Genomic DNA, 19,659 nt, shown 5'->3' on the forward strand with positions numbered 1-19,659 from the left:
ATGACATGTATGAATATGTCTCACTTTCAAATATACAGCCTGTATATATAATATATGATACATACAATAACAGAAGATGATGATTACATTCTTTCATTCTGACATTCTTTTTGAATGATGGATAAACTAGGAGACCTGATGGAGTCTGTGAGAGCATTCCATGGATGTTATTAGTAGATTGTATACACAAATTTCTTATTCCTTGTACACTTTGAAACTTCGGATCTTATAAAACTTATATGATCAATAGGAGGTATAAAAAACTGGCTGTTCTTGACAGTCTTCACAAAGTCGCAAATTCATTTACGGGACAATGTTTTGGCTTATGTAATGAGCAGTGATCGGCTTCTATAGTGAGCAGTGGTCGGAATTGAGGAAGTAAATTTCGCTAATCTAACTAATAATGTGGACATTCCCTTCTACAAATCCCGGGACTTCTCGGAACTGATTATACTTGAATATATGAACTGCCAATGTGGAGAAATCACATACAGTCCCATGTTGTCACGTGATTATTCTAAACTATAACAATCTCAATATCTTTTTTATAATAAAATTTAGCTCATTTTGATCATTGTTGTGCAATTAGTTAAGAAATGAACTAAGTATTTTGGTTTAGGTCACTGTTCTTCAAAACCAGCGAATCGTGTTTCTTTAGGTACTTACGTATTTAAATAAATAAATATAAATAAACGCACACACTCAACATAGCCCCGCACTAGGGAAACCCTGTGTCGCGGGTGCCATGGACACACACATAGACAACCACAAATTACACCCAAACTCACGAGAGAAATAATTGTAGGCCATACAAATATTTCTCCCGGCCCGGGAATCGAACCTGGGACCTCTGCAAGGCAGATGGTAACCGTTCGGCCACTGAGGCAGTTAAATACTTTAGCTATTAAAAAAGTAAACATGTGACCACCTGTATTTTGTAATATTTAGAAAACAATCAGTAAAAAAAAATTATACGCATTGATGGGTATGTCCATACTAAAACGTTGGTGTTTTAGGTAGACTAAGTCCCTCACTTCCGATCACCGATAATGAGATTCCGGTTAATATTGATTTGCCGTTTACGAGGTTTAAAACTATAGTGAGTGCGTACTTGGATGACAAAAATCCACGGTAGTGTCCCGTTTAGCTCTTTCAGGTTGTCTCGATCTATGAAATTTGAAATAAATATTGTAAATGTGCACAAATGCTTATTGACAAAGGACAACTTAACAATTTACTTATTTCTGCCGCCAAGCAGTAATGTGTTCCGGTTTAGAAGGGTAACGGTGCTGGTGAAATTACAGGCACATGGGACTTGTTATGTTATGTCTCAGGGTGACGGGCGCAGTGGCAGTGCGCATAAGATCTTTGTGATTTAAAGATCTTGAGTGTCACTGCAACTGATATAGACCGACGTGTCGCTTACCACCTGGTGCACGACTTGTTCGTCCCGCCACTTGATATTATTAAAAAAAACAACCCGTAGAATATTCTTACTCATTCTTCTCAGGGAAATGTACCTTACAAATGAGTAGAAAAGTTTAATTAGTGTGACTATTTCAAGTGTAATTTACTTACCTGTGAAATAAAGGTAATATATTAATTTTTAGATGTATATTAAGTGTGCTGTATGCCTTCAATGTTATTAATCATGTACAGGTATTCAACGGTCCAGAAATCACTATGCCAAAGGATTGCAGACATTATAAACCTCCCCAGGACGGACATGAGGGACTGGCTTCATATTGGGAGCATAGGTAAAGTGTTTTTGTAAATGTAAACACTGATAAATGATAGAATAACATATATATTCTTAATTGACGGTACTTGCCATCTTCCTTCATTTTTTTTAACTTCGAACGTTAGTGATTTTATTATAAAAAACCGGCCGCAAAAGTTATTCATCCATTAGTTTGTCACCCTTGGAGGTGGAATTTCAATTTTAAATGGAACCACTTCTGAGATACCCTCTTTTTGACAAAAAAGAATCATTAAAATCGGTTGACAAATGCTGAGTTATCGCGTAACATACATACAAAAGAAATACAGACGAGTTGAGAACCTCCTCCTTTTTTGAAGTCAGTTAAAAGTAACGAACAAAAGTCACATCTTAAGCAAAATGCAGCATATAAAAATATTAGTTGGAAATTGTTCCCTTATTCATTTCAATAGCGTTCAAGTTTGCAGTTTATAAAAATTTACACTTTATATAACTTAACCTGTAGCTTAGTATACAGTCATTATTATTACACTTTTTGGACCGTACCTATGTATGTTATGATGTTAAATTTTAGTCTCGTCGGTTATTTTTGGTTTTATTTCAAGTGCCGCCATTACAATTATTTAATTTACTTCTGATTCTGTTTTGTCCCAAAATCTAAAAAAAGACAGATTTTTTAAATATAATATCAAGTGACGGGACGAACAAGTCGTGCGCCTGATGGTACGCTACACGCCTGTCCATAACAGTTGCAGTGCCACTCAGAGCTTTAAATCGCAAAGACCTGACAGGCACTGCCACTGCGCTCGTCACCCTGAGACATAAGTTGACAAGTCCCATGTGCCTGCAATTTATATAAAATCAGCACTTGGCGGCAAAAATAGTTGAGGTGGCAGTACTTCCCTGGACGAACTCTTTCACAAGGACCTCTACTGCTACTAAACTTTTTTCAGAAAAAACTTTACTAATACGATGTCAAGAGATATTAATTTAATTGGTACTTTTTCTAAATAAAAAAAATATATATATATTCTAACTTTTTAACCGACTTTACAAAAAATAGATAAGGTTCTCAATTCGACTGTGGTTTTGTATGTATGTTACGCGATAACTAGATTTGTGAACCGATTTTGATCATTCTTTTTTTTAACAAAAAAGTATTGGTCCCATTTAAATTAGAAGAACATATTCCACGTTTAAAGGTGGCAAACTAGGGGATGAATCCGGTTTCGCGCATTTTCCGGTAACCGATCTCAATAAAACTTGACAAATAGATGTATTTAGTACCCTGAAAGTACTCTGAACTGAGATTATTTTTTTGTTACGCTAAACATGCTAGTCTGTCCTTGTTATTATTAAAAAAACCATAAAATATATAATAAATATTATATTTATTAATAAAATATTATAAAACTTAACTTAAGCTACACTGCTATAAATTTTTAATACGTACGCAGGCATGTGCACAACGAATACGGGCTGTTTTTCATCCGCGGCACGCACGAGGGCTCTTTACAGCGAGCGGACTCCAAATACCGGCCCTTCATTCTGACTAGAGCTGTTTTCCCTGGCACGCAGAGGTACGTAACTGCGTTTCGTCTGTCAGGTAAAGGTAAAAAACAGGGCAGTGATAACAGCTGAGAGCTGAGACCACCTAGTTCTACATGTCGTTTCGGTTATGACCAATGGTCTGAAAAACTTGTCCCACATATCGCACTGTTAATACAATAGTGTACTAACTCAAAAAGAGGACTTTCTCAGAATCGATGAAAAACGAATTACTCACTTCCCGCAACAAAAATCATTGAAATTTGTATGTTATAGTTTATTAGAGACACTTAAACAATTTCTCAAATGTATTTAGAAATGAAATGGAAAAAATAATTTCATGTGTGCGTGCGCGTGCGCGTGTGATTAATTACTGTTTCGAATTCCGGATTTTCGGAAATGGTTTTACTGCATCGTAGGACAAAACTACTGACCTAGGAAGTCGAAGTTGGATTTTAATGTAATTCTAATGGTGCCATGTCAAAATGCAGTAGATAATTGACCTTTTACCAAAACAGAGAATAAAAATGTGTTGTCTCTCTTTCTTTCTATTAATCAGTATTAATTAATGAAATCTATATTTAATATGTAATAATTAACTAGACTACTACTAACTAAAATATATAATAGAGAACTAATTCATATTTGGTGATTTTAACAACTTTATGTCGCTTCTTGTAGCTATATGTGTACAGGTATCTATATATGGAACACCTATTTCCGACCATTGTTTACACGTAATATTTTTTTATATATTAATAATAGGTTGAATGCTGTAGAAATGAGAGCTTTGTGCAATGTGTGCGGTATTAATCTTAAAGACAGAATACCAAACAATGTAGTAAGAGAGCGTTGTGGTATGAAAGATGATGTAGTGACCAGAATACAGAGGGGGGATACTTCGATGGTTTGGTCATTTAGAAAGAATGTATGTTGGTTGATTGACGGCACACATTTTTAGATCTAATGTGGATGGGGGCGTTTAACCATAAGCACGACTATAGAAAAACAACCTCTGCCGTCCACAATTTTGTATTGTTACTGAAATTACGTCTAATTTTTAAGCAATTTATTTATTTGTTGTTCGTGCAGATACGCCGCGGTATGGACCGGGGACAACATGGCAGAGTGGGGCCACCTCGCAGTAACCGTGCCTATGTGCCTGTCGTTAGCCGCTGCCGGGGTCAGCTTCTGCGGTGCTGACGTCGGCGGGTTCTTCAAATATCCGGAGGCGGAGCTCATGACCAGATGGTACCAGGTCAGGATCACACCTTAATGCAGTTTACTAAACAAATTGGACATGGCAGATCTTCGATAGTAATTTTCACAAACGGATGTCAGGGGATCGAAGGATTTTCCACACACGCACGCACGCATGCACGCACGCACGCACGCACGCACGCACGCACGCACGCACGCACGCTCGCACGCTTAACCTCCTTAGAACAAAATTTGTACTGTCTAAAATTGTAACTTTTACTTTTATTTTGTTTTCAGTTGTAATTGCTTAACCATAGCTATTAAGTCTGCCCGAGAGTGGAGATCTGGTTACCTGAGATACAGGTTCTTCTAGTTCAGGGACCAGCCTTCACAATCAGATTATATTTTGACGTTATGTAAAGCATCTATTTTTATTTTTACAAGCACTGTTTGTGGAGACAATAAATTATTTATTTATTGCTTTTTGTGTAGGCGAATTTTCTTAAGTTCATTTCAAGTTTATATACAGTTGACTTTTGACAATTTAGTGGCAGGCTTCAACTACGCAGTTCAATACTGTGCTAGTAAATATCATCATCATCAACCCATTTATATGTCCCACTGCTGGGCACGAGTCTCCTTTCAGACGAGGGTTTAGGCCATAGTCCGCCACACTGGCCCAATGCGGGTTGGGGACTTCACACGTTTTCCGAGGGTTGTGACCCTTCTTCAACGTGCAGGTTTCATCACGATGTTTTCCTTCACCGATAAGCTCATGATAAATTTCAAATTAAATTTCGCATATAAATTCCGAGAAACTCAGAGGTGCGAGCCCGGATTCGAACCTACGACCTTCTGCTTGAGAGGCAGTAGGTCAAACCATTAGGCTACTACGGCTTCTAAATAAATATCATAATATAATATATAGTAAATATCACCTACAATGATTCCACGAGTTTTTGTATGAGAATTAGAAAGTTTATATGTTATTGTGTGTGTAATTGAGCATGGTGAAAAGACGAAGGCAACAGCTAACTGCCTAAGCAACAATCACAGACAATTTTCTTTATGATACCAAGTCATTGGTGGTAAACGACACGCCTATCCATAACAGTTCCAGTGCCACTTAGAGCTTTTAATCGCAATGATCTTACTGGCACTGCCTCTGCGCCCGTCGCCGTGCCTTGCCTCACGTTGCCGTGTCGTGCCTGTCTGTAATTTCACCAGCACCCTTACCCTTCGAAACCGGAACGCAGTAATGCTTTACATTAAATTACTTCTTGGTGGCAGAAATAGGTAAGGTGGCAGTATCCTGGACAAACTCTTTCATACGGGGCTGTACTAGTTTAAAATGTATGAATGACCAAATGAAATATGATTAAGTTAATAAATGAAATATGAATTAATGATTGTTGTTTGCAGGCCGGAGCCTTCCAACCATTCTTCCGAGCGCACTCCCATATCGAAACCAAGCGGCGTGAGCCTTGGCTGTATGAGCCTGCCACCACTGCCTTGCTGCGCGAGGCCGTAAGACGCAGATACGCTCTTCTAGACTTCTGGTAGGTTAAACAGGGTACATGCCACTATTGGGCACGAGAACTCGTCTAAGAATCATTTTACGTTAGAACAAACGCGGGAAAGAAGATATATAAAGAGCTGTGTTTCGCCGTACGTATCCTCCAGGTCGGGTTACGTCCCTAGCTAGGCCCCTACAAGTTGATACCTTTCTAAAACAGATGCCTCATAATGACCTAATTCATTAGGAAGAGGTTTGAAATGTGTGATCGTTGGTTTTATCGCGTGATAATTTTACTATAAAATGTATGCCGCGCAATCTCGCGCGAGCTATTAATGGTAATTTTCGGGTCTTCTTTTTAACCGACTTCAAGAAAAGGAAGAGGTTCTTAATTCGGCTGTATTTTTTTGTATTTTTGTTATGCGATAACTTTTTGATGGGAAGAAGGTACCTAGGTAAAATTTGGCAAATAGATGTATAGTCTGTTCCAATCTATTATACCAGAAAAGTAAACAAACAGATTACTGACCATAGATAGTTTAGTGATGGCAAACTGTTCTGCCAACTACAAATCGATGAATTGATTGAATGAATTTGTTTAATTGAATATGTTGGAATAACTGGGTTTTGTATAATGAAGTGGGTTTTGTGATTTCGCTGCTGATTACTATAAAAAAAATAGATGATTACATGAGATTTAAAAAAAATTCTCACATAATCTACAAAAGCACGTTTCTAATTTCCGAAATCAAATCCGTAATCTTGTTGTATGCAGGTACACGTTGTTCTACGAGCACTCGACCAAGGGCCTGCCCGTGATGCGACCGCTTTTCCAAGAATTCCCTGACGAGGAAGAGACTTTCACTATTGATGACGAATATTTGCTTGGTGAGTTACCTGTAGAGATTAAATTAATTCTATTTATCAGTGCATCTTGTCAGACATCGCAACATGGAAAGGCGAGGGGCAGAAATTAATTATAATTTATTCTGGAAATACTCGTAATAACTTTTATAAATTAATAGTTAAATGCATTTATGAATTTATTTATGTATGATTCTGGCACTGTACTCTCGTTCTCCGTCCGCGGCATAACTGTTAAGTAAACTGTTTTTTCCTCTCGCATCGCGCAGCTATCTCAGGAACCGGGTCAGTTGTAGTCTACTTCAGAGAAAAAGTTGTTTTTTCTAATGGCTCCGAAAAAGAAATCCGCTGAGCAGTCCTAATCTCTGTTCTTTCCGTTCGATGATGATTGTTTCAGATATTACGATTTACTAACAGGAATCTTATTATTATTGATATGAAGCTCGAAGTAACACAAAAATACCTTCGATATCATTGGATTCTAACCAGCGTCTGTTGCTTCGCCGTGGCTATACAAATCTCGAAAACTCAGCTTCGCTTCGGATGTCGCTCGTGCACCAAGCCCGATTCGAATCCGAAAAAATACGAATATCGTTTACGCCTAGAGATAATGATCCCTGTCAAATTTCGTACCGTCTACGTACGTTTCTCGGATTCGGAACTACTACTCCCGTTCCGAATTATTGTCAAATAAGTAATACTCGACAAAATTAGACGAATTATGCGAATGAAGCTTCATACTTGACATTGTTTTTTTAATTTGGCTGAGTGTTACTTATTTGATAGTAATTGTTTAGGACGGATGTCGAACAGAGAACGTGAAATTTTCCTAAAGTTTATTATTCATATTATACAGTGTGTTAATTTGCATCCTCGTCACATCTAAGAAATTAATAATAGAAATAATGCTAAAACGTCTAATAATATTTAAATTATTCTGTTCAATATTCTGGCTAATTAATTGTATCTAGTAAAAATTTTGCAAAATTGTCTCGAAGTTGTATGCACCGCGTAAGGGCAGTGACCCCGCCACCCGCTTCACCGAGCGATACGTAATTTTTCTAGATCACTTATTTGCCTATTTTTTTTAATTACGATTATGTACTACGATTGTTATAATTTACCATTTATTTACATTAATTAGTAAAGTTGACTGAAAAAAGTTTTTTGTAAATTAAATTTAGTACTTACCGACTTTAGGTTACATGAAACTATTGCTAGAAGTGCCTAGCTTCACAGCTGGTGGCTATGCAGGATTCGCACGTGAGTTTAGTTTCAGCATTAGACTCCACAACTTTGAAAGCAGAAACTTCGATACTCGTATCCTCCGCGTAAACTAAACGTTTCACATCATGCCTTAAGATTAGACACGCACTTGTACTTGATGGATTACCTTTTTCTTTTCTTTGCACTGCTAACTCTTGTTTACATACCAAACCACGTGGTATTTCGTGACTGACTATAATAGAATGTATGTGTGATTTCAACGTGATCTACCAATTGCGCGCTCGATACGACACTCCCCCGCCGTCCCTACCAACACCCCACCACCAAGTAGATCTAAAATGCGTTTCTTTCTGCGCATTAGGGTCACTGTCCAAAACGTTTGCAAGTCACGTGCAAGTCAATGACCTTTGTATGAAATTTGTTTACCGCAATTAAATAAAAAATAAGAATTTACGAAATTTTTTTTTATTTTTTGAGGATGAGGTCTGGAACTATATATCTTAAAATAATACTTAATGAACAGAAATAGCATTTACTTTATTGAACAACATAGTCGTTTTCTAACGTCTTCTTTATTCAGTTACCATCCAATTTTTTCTAGGTATCATATGAAGAATCACATTCATTGCCACCATATGTTATAAAAGGTCTTAATAAATTTATGTGTTCATATGAACCCCGTTAGGCTACTGTGAGGTTTAACAATTTGAGAGTTGGACTTATATTTACTTACATTACAATAATAAGGTACATGCCACTATAATTTATACAATTGCAACAAAATAAATTGCGCTGATACTTTAATTTGTTTTGTCCAAAAATATAGAAATCATGGAATGAAACCGAAAATGGTTTTTTTTTTATATATATACTATCAAGTGACGGGACGAACAAGTTGTGCGTTTGGTGGTAAGCTACACGCCTGTCCATAACAGTTGCAGCGCCACTCAGAGCTTTAAGTCGCAAAGATCTGAAGGGCACTGCCACTGCGCCCGTCACCCTGATACATAAGCTGACATGTCCCATGTGCCTGTAATTTCACAAATACCCTTACCCTTCAAAAACCGGAACGCAGTAATGCTAATATTAGTACTTGGCGGCAGAAATAGGTAAGGTGGCAGTACAGGCCTGGACAAACTCTTATTTATTTACATTGACTTACAAATAAATGGACGACGGGTCTAATACAAAAACCACGAAAAAAATGTCCCAAGTCAACCTATTCGAAATTTAAATTGTAATGTCATCGCAGTATCGCGCTGTCAGTCGAACAAATGAAGACTAAAGCGGAGTTTGGCGCTCTGTATACGATTTTAGCGCCTTACAAGTGCGGACACTTTTTAGCGCGGACCCGACGTCCATATAATTGTAAGTCAATGTTTATTTATATTCATTTGTCCTATGGAATAAAAGTTGATGGATGTTAATCATGTCTAAATTCTCGGTTACCAGGTGCAAACCTCCTAGTACGTCCGGTAACAGAACCCGGTGTCAACAGCGTGAAAGTGTATTTGCCCGGCAAGGAGTCCAAAACCATATGGTACGACGTGGACTCCTACAAGGCCATTCCAGCTGCGGGATACATGCACCAGGAAGTGAATATTGGCAAGGTAATACTGATTCTTTTGTTTATTGAAGGTGGACGTGTTCCTGTGGAGGACGGAAGTGAAAATCAAATCATTTTATTCGTCATCACGAGTGGACAATAACGAGGTTAACAAACTTTATTTTATGATTTCCATGATGTACTGTCAAGGCATACGAAATGTGTCCAATACTTTTAAATAATAATCATCGTTAACAAAATAGTGATAAATCACTACCACCTTTACAGAACTGCCCCATATCTTTCTAGATTAGTTTTGAATTCAGTGACCCTCCCCACCGACTCTTAGGGTGTACGAGAAGGCACTATAACCTGTACGCGCACAGGAACCTTATAGGTTCAGGTCCTCAGATCTGCCAGTGTACAAGGTTATCACAGACCTCTGTCACTTGACTTCATCTGGTTCTCGAGAGGCTAGTGCTTCGGGTGACCCACCACGGATGCGTGTACAGTACCCTCCCTGTTTTCCAGATAGGTACCGGAGCTGTACGCACGCTCACTTCCCGTTGCGCATTGTCACCGAAAAAACCACGCATGTCTTAAAATCTATAATGGTTAGGACGTCAATACACTGGTCATTTAATTAAAATAATCAATGTAAATCCGCTATTCCCACATTCGACGTTCTCAGCCTAATTACCATAGCCATTGTTTTTTTTCTCTTATACCCTTATACCCAACAACAATGAAATATGAAAAATTTAAGCTAAAGTATTAATATGTCTAAATGGCATTAGAATAAACAAAGCAGTTTTCAAGTTATTAAGACACAAATATTTTATGGAAACGGTAATTAGATCTAATTACCGTAGCCATAGATACGGTAATTAGAAAGTTCAAACATTGTTTTTTATAGTTTAGCTTAATATTTCATATTTCAATATTATTGAGTATGATGAGCGAGAAAAACCAATGGCCACGGTAATTAGGCCGAGAACACCGAATGTAAGAATGGCCGAAATATAGTCTGGCTTTTTGAAGATGGAGTACATTGACAATAATGAACTGTCGATGGTTCAAATGAAACGAGTTCAGATAATTATTGCATGAGCGTGACCCAAGTTCAATCGATAGTCGATAGAATATTTATCAACTGCAATCTCTAGCTGCTTGCAAGCATGCAACACTTTTGCGCAATGACCTTTTACTCCATCTTAAAAAAAGACAGACTATAATTAATATCATACAGTCATGTTCATATCTCAATATTATATAAATTGTATCGTGTTTTGTCTTGTCGCAGATCCCGGTGTACCAGCGCGGAGGATCGATAATTCCACGCAAGGAGCGCGTGCGCCGGTCATCGGCGCTGATGGCTGACGACCCCTACACGCTCGTCGTTGCCCTGGACGTCAATGTGAGTCCTCGATATTTTATAAAATTGAAAATTCAAGAATGGTAAATGTACACACAGCTGCTGACCTTGTGGATCCTACTAACATCGTCAACAGCAACTTTTGCTCCATGACTTTTTAGAAAACATAATAAATGCAGAAGAGTTCCTCTCTCGTCCAGGGAAGCACACCGGTTTTCATGGTGTCGCCATCTCTGATGTCCCAGGTTCAATTCCCGGCTGGCTCAATGTAGAAAACTAAATTTTCTCTGGTCTGGGTACCGTCGTTGTTTCCGATTTTTTTTTAAATAAAAAATAAGTCCGCATTTCACTTCCATCTCACGACGGTGGAAAGTAATGATGAGGTCGACGATAGAGCGTGCACAGCTAAATAATGCCTATTCACTCTTGCCTGGAAAACCAGGCAAGAGTGAATAGGCATTATTTAGGTACAAGTTATAGCGTTCGGGGAATAAGTCCGCTGGTAGGGAATTCCACTCTCTAGCCGCTCGCCTTATAAATGTGCAAGGGAAACGCTTCGTGCGAATCCTAGGAATATCCACAACATAGAGGTGGATTCCCAGCCCACGTCTAGTCCCGCGATGATGGAAAGGGGAATGCGGAGTCAAATTATGCAATTCCATCGCACACTCTCCGTGATACATCCTGTAGAATACCGATAAGCAGGCTACTTTGCGGCGGTGTTCAAGCCTCTGCAGCTTCGCCTCTACTAATTCCGAGTCACCTATAAGCCTCTTGATACGCTTCCAATTGCCATAACACAATAAATAACACAATTTTGGATTTCCATAACACAAGTGCTCTAGTTACTTTGGAATCAGAACAACGTATCTGATGTTGTCTAATATTATTATTACATTGAATCGTATTACAGAAAGCCGCCCACGGCACACTGTACATAGACGACGGCGAGACCTACGAGTACCGCGACAGCAAGTACATCTACGCAAATATCGATTACAAGAATAACGAACTTAATTACACGTAAGTATTGTTTCTAAAAGCTTCATTACTATAGGATATTGAGGACGTATACCGACTCCTCACTTGTACTATGTACGAGCACTCATACAGTGCAAACCCGGGTTAAAGTCCCGGTACTTAATTACCTAGGACCAGGACCGTTGTCTATTTATTATTTCCACTTGTGTTGGTAATAAAAAATAATCGAAAAAACAATAGTACAAATAAAGTAACACCGCATAAATACAATGTAAGCATTAAAACGAGATATCATTATTTTTAAATTTAAAAAAACAAAAGATTAAATAACAAAAAGGACAGACAGAGAAATATGTAATTTTTTGCACGCATTGCATGTGTGCGCTGTGGTGATAAAGCGGCCGTAGCTCAGCGTAAAGACCAAAATCAACCCCGTAAGCCCATCGGAATTTATGTAAAATAGAGTTGGTTTTGCCTTATCACATTAATATATCCAAATTATTTTGTTTTGTTTTTGAAAAATTACACCTATATATACTACCCAATTCACAAATTCAAAACATCAGGACTTTAATCGTCTGTTGCGACTCCATAGGTATGCGTGGAATTATGGTTGAAGCCAATTTGTTACTCCAGGCGGAATCGTCGACTGTGAACGTGTTAATATTACGAAGAATAAAAAAGAAAAATGTTACCTCTAGGAGCTGAAGAAATTCCCACATTTATTTCAAGTAACTTTTCATTTACAGTATCGTGAACAAAAATGCCAAGTACCCAACTCGGTCTTGGTTGGAACGTGTTGTAATCGCGGGCATCAGAAACTCGCCCAAATCGGCTAAGTTGACACAAGGTGACAAAACAACGGCTCTGCAACTGACATTACACAAGGGTAACGACGTTCTGGTCGTGCGGAAACCTGGTGCCACAATGGCGGCATCATGGACAATCACATTTGGATATTAATATTTAGATTCCGTAATTAGTCGGTGTTCTGTGTGATCCGCTAGGTTATTTATGAGAAGTTAAATGTGAGCTTTCTTCATTTTCGACAATCTGAACTTAAACGGCGTAAAGAGATACTAGAAATAAAGGGAATCGATTGCATTGCACCCATGAAGAACAAAAATATTTATATGTGCTGTTCTCTGTAAGGCCAAAATGTATTCTTTTTCTTTATTATACCGTAACGACTCATTTGAATGGAGCATGACCCTATTAGAACATTATTCAATTGATTATAATTAATTTAAACGTAAAATATCCTTAAGCAATAGGTTTAGTTGAAATAAAACTTCACGTCAAAGTATTTGAGGTTGTGTAATTATTAATTTTTTAGTGATACAATCAGTATCGAGTATATAACCAGAAATAGAGACGAAATGGCATTTAATTTGTTTGAAAACTATACTGCCATATCATTACTGTGACAACTGCGCTCCGATTGGCCAGCCCGAATTCGAAACAATTGACGGGTGTCGTCAATAAATTACATTTTTTTTTTTTTTTATACATGACAGGCAAATGACTCCACTCCACCTGATGTTAAGTGGAAAGTGGTATCCAAACGCGAAAGAACCTAGTGCAGCGATGAAATCCTCACTGCACTAGCCACCTCCACCCTGCCTGCCTACAATATGCCTCTTCACGCCTCGTTTGAAGGACCCCATATCATAAGAGGGAGGGAAGACATGTGCCGGAAGGGAGTTCCATTTGTCAACCGTGCGGCAGAGAAAGGAGCCACCGAACCTTTTAGTACGCGATGGAATTCGGCAGGTAGTGAAACGGTGACTACGAAGGCCAGCACGCGTGCTTCTGAGCAGGAACGGGGAGGGGGGATGAGGATATTTAATAACCGATGACAATTTATTCCGTTTGTTTTATAATTAGATGTTTTGCTGTTTTTCACCACATCACCGAATGAAACAGCACGCCATTGCTAGAGATATTATCCTTCTTACAATAAATAAACAGAATATTTTTGGAATATACGGAGACGTACACACAGGTCAGTAGTTGGCCTGTCTATATTTCACTGCAAACGAGAGTTGATATTTATAAGAGCTGTATCGCTAATGTGTTACCAGGAAATATGGCCCTTATTGCGTCTCTATTTCTGGTTATATACTCGATGAATACTATGTTGTTAGTCGATCATGTTTGCTTACATTTTTAAAGGCTTTCGACTAAGATTGCGCATAGATAAAGGGTTAACAAGCGTGTGGGAGAAAGCCAAAAGTTCAGTTTTAATTTATATTCACCCTTTTAAAACTGGAAGTTTCTTAAAAATTGCAAGTTTCATATTTAACTTTCATAGAATTGTACTTTACTGTTATAATCACAGTTCAGGTATTTTTTATCTTATTGTATCTGTTAAAACTATTAAACAATTTAAAAATATTTAAACTTGTATGTTTTCAGTATTGTTTGAAATATCATAATCATTTATCATCTAGCGGATTATTTTAGAACTAAACACTCACTGCAAAGTTGCGTTTAGTCATTATTTCAAAGCCATTATGATGTTTTCATGACGCCATTTTGATTTCTTCATGACGCCATTTTGATTTACTTCTAGCGCCATTTTAATATCTTGATTGGCGACGACGAAATAGGTTTGTAAATTTAATTGACAAAAAATATTCAAACCACGCACGAATGATAATACACATGTCTACAACTATGATCTTTACAAATATGTAAGACTGAAAGTTCACATAGATTTGAAAATGCGTCTAGAATAAATAAAAAACAATAGTTTTGAATCATTAGACTAAACGCAATGTATCATAAAGTAGAGATTTACATAAGTTAGTATCATGTGTAATTTACACAAAAGTGTTATCATTTTTAAGTATAGAATGAATAGCCTCGTATTATATTTACAAGGACCTTTGAATCAAATGGTATTCAGTCCTATATACAAATCTATTAGGAAAAAAACGCTGCCGAATCTACGCGCGCGCAATTTCAATTTACTGTCTATCTATTATTACTTGTTAGTCACGTAATTTTTATGTAGATTTGTCGCTCGCCAGATATAATATGCATGATATTAAAAATTATAGAGAAGTAAGTAAGTACTAAGCAACATCGTTCTTAATGCGCTCAGGCACCTGTCACGCCCTAATGAAACACGATCTTTATTTATATATCCATTATTCAATTCTGTAGGCGAGAGCAAAGATGGACAATGGGTTAAAACCCAATCAACCGGCCCAGGTTTTTACCTAAAGTGGTTTTAACTCACTTCTGCCCAAAATCTTGGGCGGAAACGGCGAATTCGGTATTTGGTATAATACAATACTTATTACAAATTTCGTTGTAAAAAAAGTCTTTTTTAGACGAGAAAGAGGCAACTTCGCATAATATCTACCTTGCAGTCCTGTAGATTCTCAGTATGGTCGCACGATCTAACGATTTTTTGTATCGATTATTTCAATGCGATTTGCAAGCGAACCGATTCAATAGAAAGACAAATTGAATCCTCTGGATTAGAAAGCAATTAACATTTTGTAAGAATATAATTATATTTAAACAAAATTAGATTTAAAACATATTTAATTTGTAAAAAAAATGCCCTCGATTTCGGGCATTAATGGGTTAATAAAGTATCGTGTTTAAGACCCAGGCGCTTGTCTATCTCAGGAGGAGAGGTAAAAAACGTCAGGTCCTAATTTTGGAATTTAGGGGTTTTTACAAACATTGTGAAAATCACGCAATGGTAAAAGACAAGTCCTATCGTTGTTTGTTTTTTATTTAACCTTAATATTGATTTTAAATATCTAATTAAAGTCTTCTCTCACTTTCTTTAAAACGCTCTATAGTAAAAATTACTATTTGGTAGTTTTTTACCTCTCACATACAGATTATAACTCCAACAACATATGTTAGGATAAATGGGCATAGTCTAGAAAAGCTCTATCCAACCTTAATATTGATTTTAAATGTCTAATTAAAGCCTTTCTCTTGACAGTATAGATAATGTGAAATTAACCTATATTAAAAAAAGAAGTATTATACAGTTCACAAGTATTAAGTCTAGTATAATGAACTTGGGTGTACAATTTAGTTCAAATGCTTGTCTATACTTAACAACCTTGTTAATTCAAAGCCCTTGTCACACTGTAGTTAAAATCGCCCAAGTTACCTATAAAGCCGGGTACTCACTAGCGAGTTGTAACCGTAACTGTTGCATGTTATAATCACAAACAATCATAGTGTGTACTTAGTTCGCGAGCGGAACGCGTGTTTCGCAGTGAGCTGACGATAACTTTACCAATATTCATTCTAGCGAGTGAAGACTTTCACGCGTACACACTAGAGACTTGTTACTGTATCTCGCATGTTACAGTCACAGCTCTCTAATGAGTATCCGGCTTTATAAGTTCCGGCTATCGTAAAGTTGTTATGAACATGAGGGAGTTTCCCTTATGGACGGGGAAGTGGCTTCAGCTGGTCAGAAAAAGCTTTACAACGATGCGTTACGCACGTTACGGACTTAACGTACGAAAGATGCACGGATTTCCGCGTCTGTGGCGCCACTACTAATTTTCATACAAGGTCTAGACTTTAGCCAAATTCGATTTACAATAAATGTCAACAAACGAAAGAATATGTTTTTTAGGGTTTTCACCACGAGACTGTTATGCAGTTACCACAATTGCAATATTTTTCCCCAAAATTTGACTAGGCTATTGATAATACTTATCTTCAAGTCTTGTCTGTGATGAATACAAGTTTCTAATCACTAGTTAATGATTTCAAACTAACATAAAAAATACTAGAAATCAATTATTTATAAAACTCTGGCAACCATAACGATTCTCTGATTTGAAGGGAGAGATTGCAAACATTTAAGTTCAATTAGTAATTCAAGTTCAGAGGAAAGAAGAAATATGTAGTAAATACATACATTATAAAAGCTTAAATACTAGAAACTAAAACTAGACTTAAATGAATAAAATTGGGTTCCCGCGGCAAAGTGCCCAAGATGCTGGCAGCGTTGTAGTAAATTAATACAAAATAAAATCTAACAATTTTGTTTCGTTTCGTCTTGACTAGGTAAGTATTACTTCTACATAACCAAATTATCTACTTACCCATTTAAATTCCATACACAAGCAGGCCGTCGGCATAGCCTCAATAATGCGCATTGACAAAAAAATTCTTTTCACCTGCTGTCATTGGTTGCCTAGCAACATTGTTATAAAACATTCTATATCAAATTTGGCTAGAGTATATTCTATTTATATCTTGTAAATATTGTATGAAAATTACCACTGGAACGCTTTTACAAGCGTCTTCTTTGAAGGTGCCTAATTGAAAATGATATACACTGCCGCGTTATAAGATGTTACCTACTATATAGAGGTGACAATATATTAATAGGAGCACGAGGACATATTTATCCTTTTGATCCTACCAGTAGGAGCATAAGGACATATTAGTCCTCGTGCTCCTACCAGTAGGAGCAAGAGAAAGCGGCCCGCTGACGCCTGTAATCACGTCCTATTACACCCGTGGAGATCCTACACTATATTATTAAAAATACATTATACCACTGTCGAATGTAATGTTTTGACTATATCTATATTTCGCATAAATTCAAGAATTTACCTATTGTATTAATTGTTATATAAAATGTGGCCAGGCATGTGTCGTTAATAAAAAAAAATCTCTGGTGTTTGAAAAAGGAATTTGTTTACCGTACCACCACTGAAACGTGAAGGGGTGAATTATAAACCTGACAGGTCACGTTTTAATACAGGGAGCGAAACAGGTATCCGTTATCGGTGTTTAATAAAATGTGGACCTTTGTGCGCGCCTCGGTTTACTCATTGGGGGCAAATTAATATACGTTGTAGTGTAGCGCTCTTGCATAGTTGACTTCATTTCTAACTATAGAGTTCCTATTTAATTAAGTATACAGTCTATCCATCAGCGGGTGATGTCGGATGATGATGACGAAAGCATATATAACATCCTCAACAATAAAGTGACGTAATGAAAGTTTCTAGATTCATATTTTTCTATTTTCCGGATTCAACAGTGTGATTATTTCTACATTTTTTAAATAATTTATTTCATGACCTTGGATTCAAGTGCTTTAGTCGAAATATGTTTACGCAGTGTTGCTGTTATAGCAATGATATTACCGTAGTACCTAACCTTTTTCCATCCTCTAAGTACCTAACAGATCATTCAATCAATCGTTTATAACAGTAATTTTCAGGTAAGCTTTTGGTACTCAATTTTGATGACAATTTTTACTATTTAATTACACCAATATAACGTCGTGAAAATTAAAGAATATTTCAGGTTACCACACTCGAATATTAAATAATACTTCATGATGATATTCTATAAATATTTAAATAAAAAGAAATTGTCACCAAAATTAAGTACAAAAAACTAACCTAAAAATTACCCATAAAATTTTCCAACACATAACTGTATGTCTTTAAACCATTGCCATTTCCTTAACGGAAAGAAATTAAGAAACAACTAAGTACCACGCTTCAGTTTTTTTATTGGCGCGAAAGTAATTTCGTAATTAAAAGTGTAAGCTGGTAATAGAGCAATGTGTAATTTTAGACGCAGTTTTGTAGTTGTTAAAATCCAAAGTGCATTCAGGTGTCTCCGCTCACCCCTTCAATCGATCGCAATGATATATGTGAACAAAAATATCCTCAAAAATGTATGTTAAATAGCATATTTAAGATCATTACGTAGTAAGTATAAAGCTAATAAACAGCAAAAAGAATGCATTGTTTTATACGAATTCGGCAATTAACGATTTTTAGAAGTTTTTGACCTAAAGGTGTTTATATTTGTTTGCAATGTAATATTGTACACTCCAAAACTTATTTATAGTGATGACATTGTTTCCTATAGCTTTTTGTATCTTATAATGAGAACATTACGTTAAAAATCGAATCCATTCGTTTTCATGTTACGTTATGGAATCATTTTCCTTTTGATTAAATGAGGAATGAAGGAATTATAGAATTTCTTGTGATAAATAAAAAACAGTTATAATTTTTTTGTTTTATTTTTTAATAACATACTTTCTTTTTAAAATTAACAACTTTATGTTGAAAAAAAATCATAACCGTGTTACCATTAAGAAGCTAGAGATGATTCAAAATAGCTAGCCTTAAAGAGCTATTAAGTTCAAAGTCAGTCTGACTTACAGCTTGAAATCCTATTTTAATTTGAACGTACGGTTGACTTTCGAGACAGAAAGCCGTGGTAAGAAAATACTTGAAAATAGAATGAAATTCTAGCGAGATCGTATACGTAACCTAAAACAACTTCCTATGGCGATTAAATAACTTTTCTATAGCCAAAATAGCGTATTCTAGTAGCACGGAAAATACAATAACAGATGCGTCTTTTGTTTGAAAGATTTAATGGAAGCTTTTGATTTTATGCTCAGGACATGGGAAGTGAAGACGACCTGTTCAGATGGGTATTCATAACAAACCCTCCTACGTAAAGAATCGTAAGCCCAAATTTACAACTTGACAAGTGAACGTTTAGATATATTGATAGGACTAAAATGAGCCTTTTTGAGATATTGCAATTAAATTTGATACGAACTCATTATTCTTCATTTTTAATGTTGAGTAGGTATAATACACCTACAAAAAATTAAGTGATCTATGATAAAATGCAATATT

General features: G+C 36.6%; 1 protein-coding gene across 1 annotated transcript in view; it reads left to right on the plus strand.

Annotated features, from left to right (window-relative positions):
• LOC113233515 (neutral alpha-glucosidase AB) overlaps positions 1 to 13,400 on the plus strand; it is a 35,296-nt gene extending 21,896 nt beyond the window's left edge. Inside the window, exons 12-20 of the mRNA XM_026468638.1 lie at positions 1,660 to 1,757; positions 3,178 to 3,300; positions 4,361 to 4,526; positions 5,891 to 6,027; positions 6,760 to 6,872; positions 9,528 to 9,685; positions 10,925 to 11,038; positions 11,910 to 12,019; positions 12,727 to 13,400. Coding sequence (XP_026324423.1) covers positions 1,660 to 1,757; positions 3,178 to 3,300; positions 4,361 to 4,526; positions 5,891 to 6,027; positions 6,760 to 6,872; positions 9,528 to 9,685; positions 10,925 to 11,038; positions 11,910 to 12,019; positions 12,727 to 12,940 — 1,233 coding nt within the window. The 3' untranslated portion in view covers positions 12,941 to 13,400. The remainder of the gene's footprint in view (positions 1 to 1,659; positions 1,758 to 3,177; positions 3,301 to 4,360; positions 4,527 to 5,890; positions 6,028 to 6,759; positions 6,873 to 9,527; positions 9,686 to 10,924; positions 11,039 to 11,909; positions 12,020 to 12,726) is intronic.
• Positions 13,401 to 19,659: the final 6,259 nt, after the last annotated feature.

Source organism: Hyposmocoma kahamanoa, unplaced genomic scaffold (genome assembly GCF_003589595.1).
Source record: "Hyposmocoma kahamanoa isolate Upper Pololo Valley unplaced genomic scaffold, ASM358959v1 79, whole genome shotgun sequence".
Classification (NCBI taxonomy): Eukaryota; Metazoa; Arthropoda; class Insecta; order Lepidoptera; family Cosmopterigidae; genus Hyposmocoma; species Hyposmocoma kahamanoa.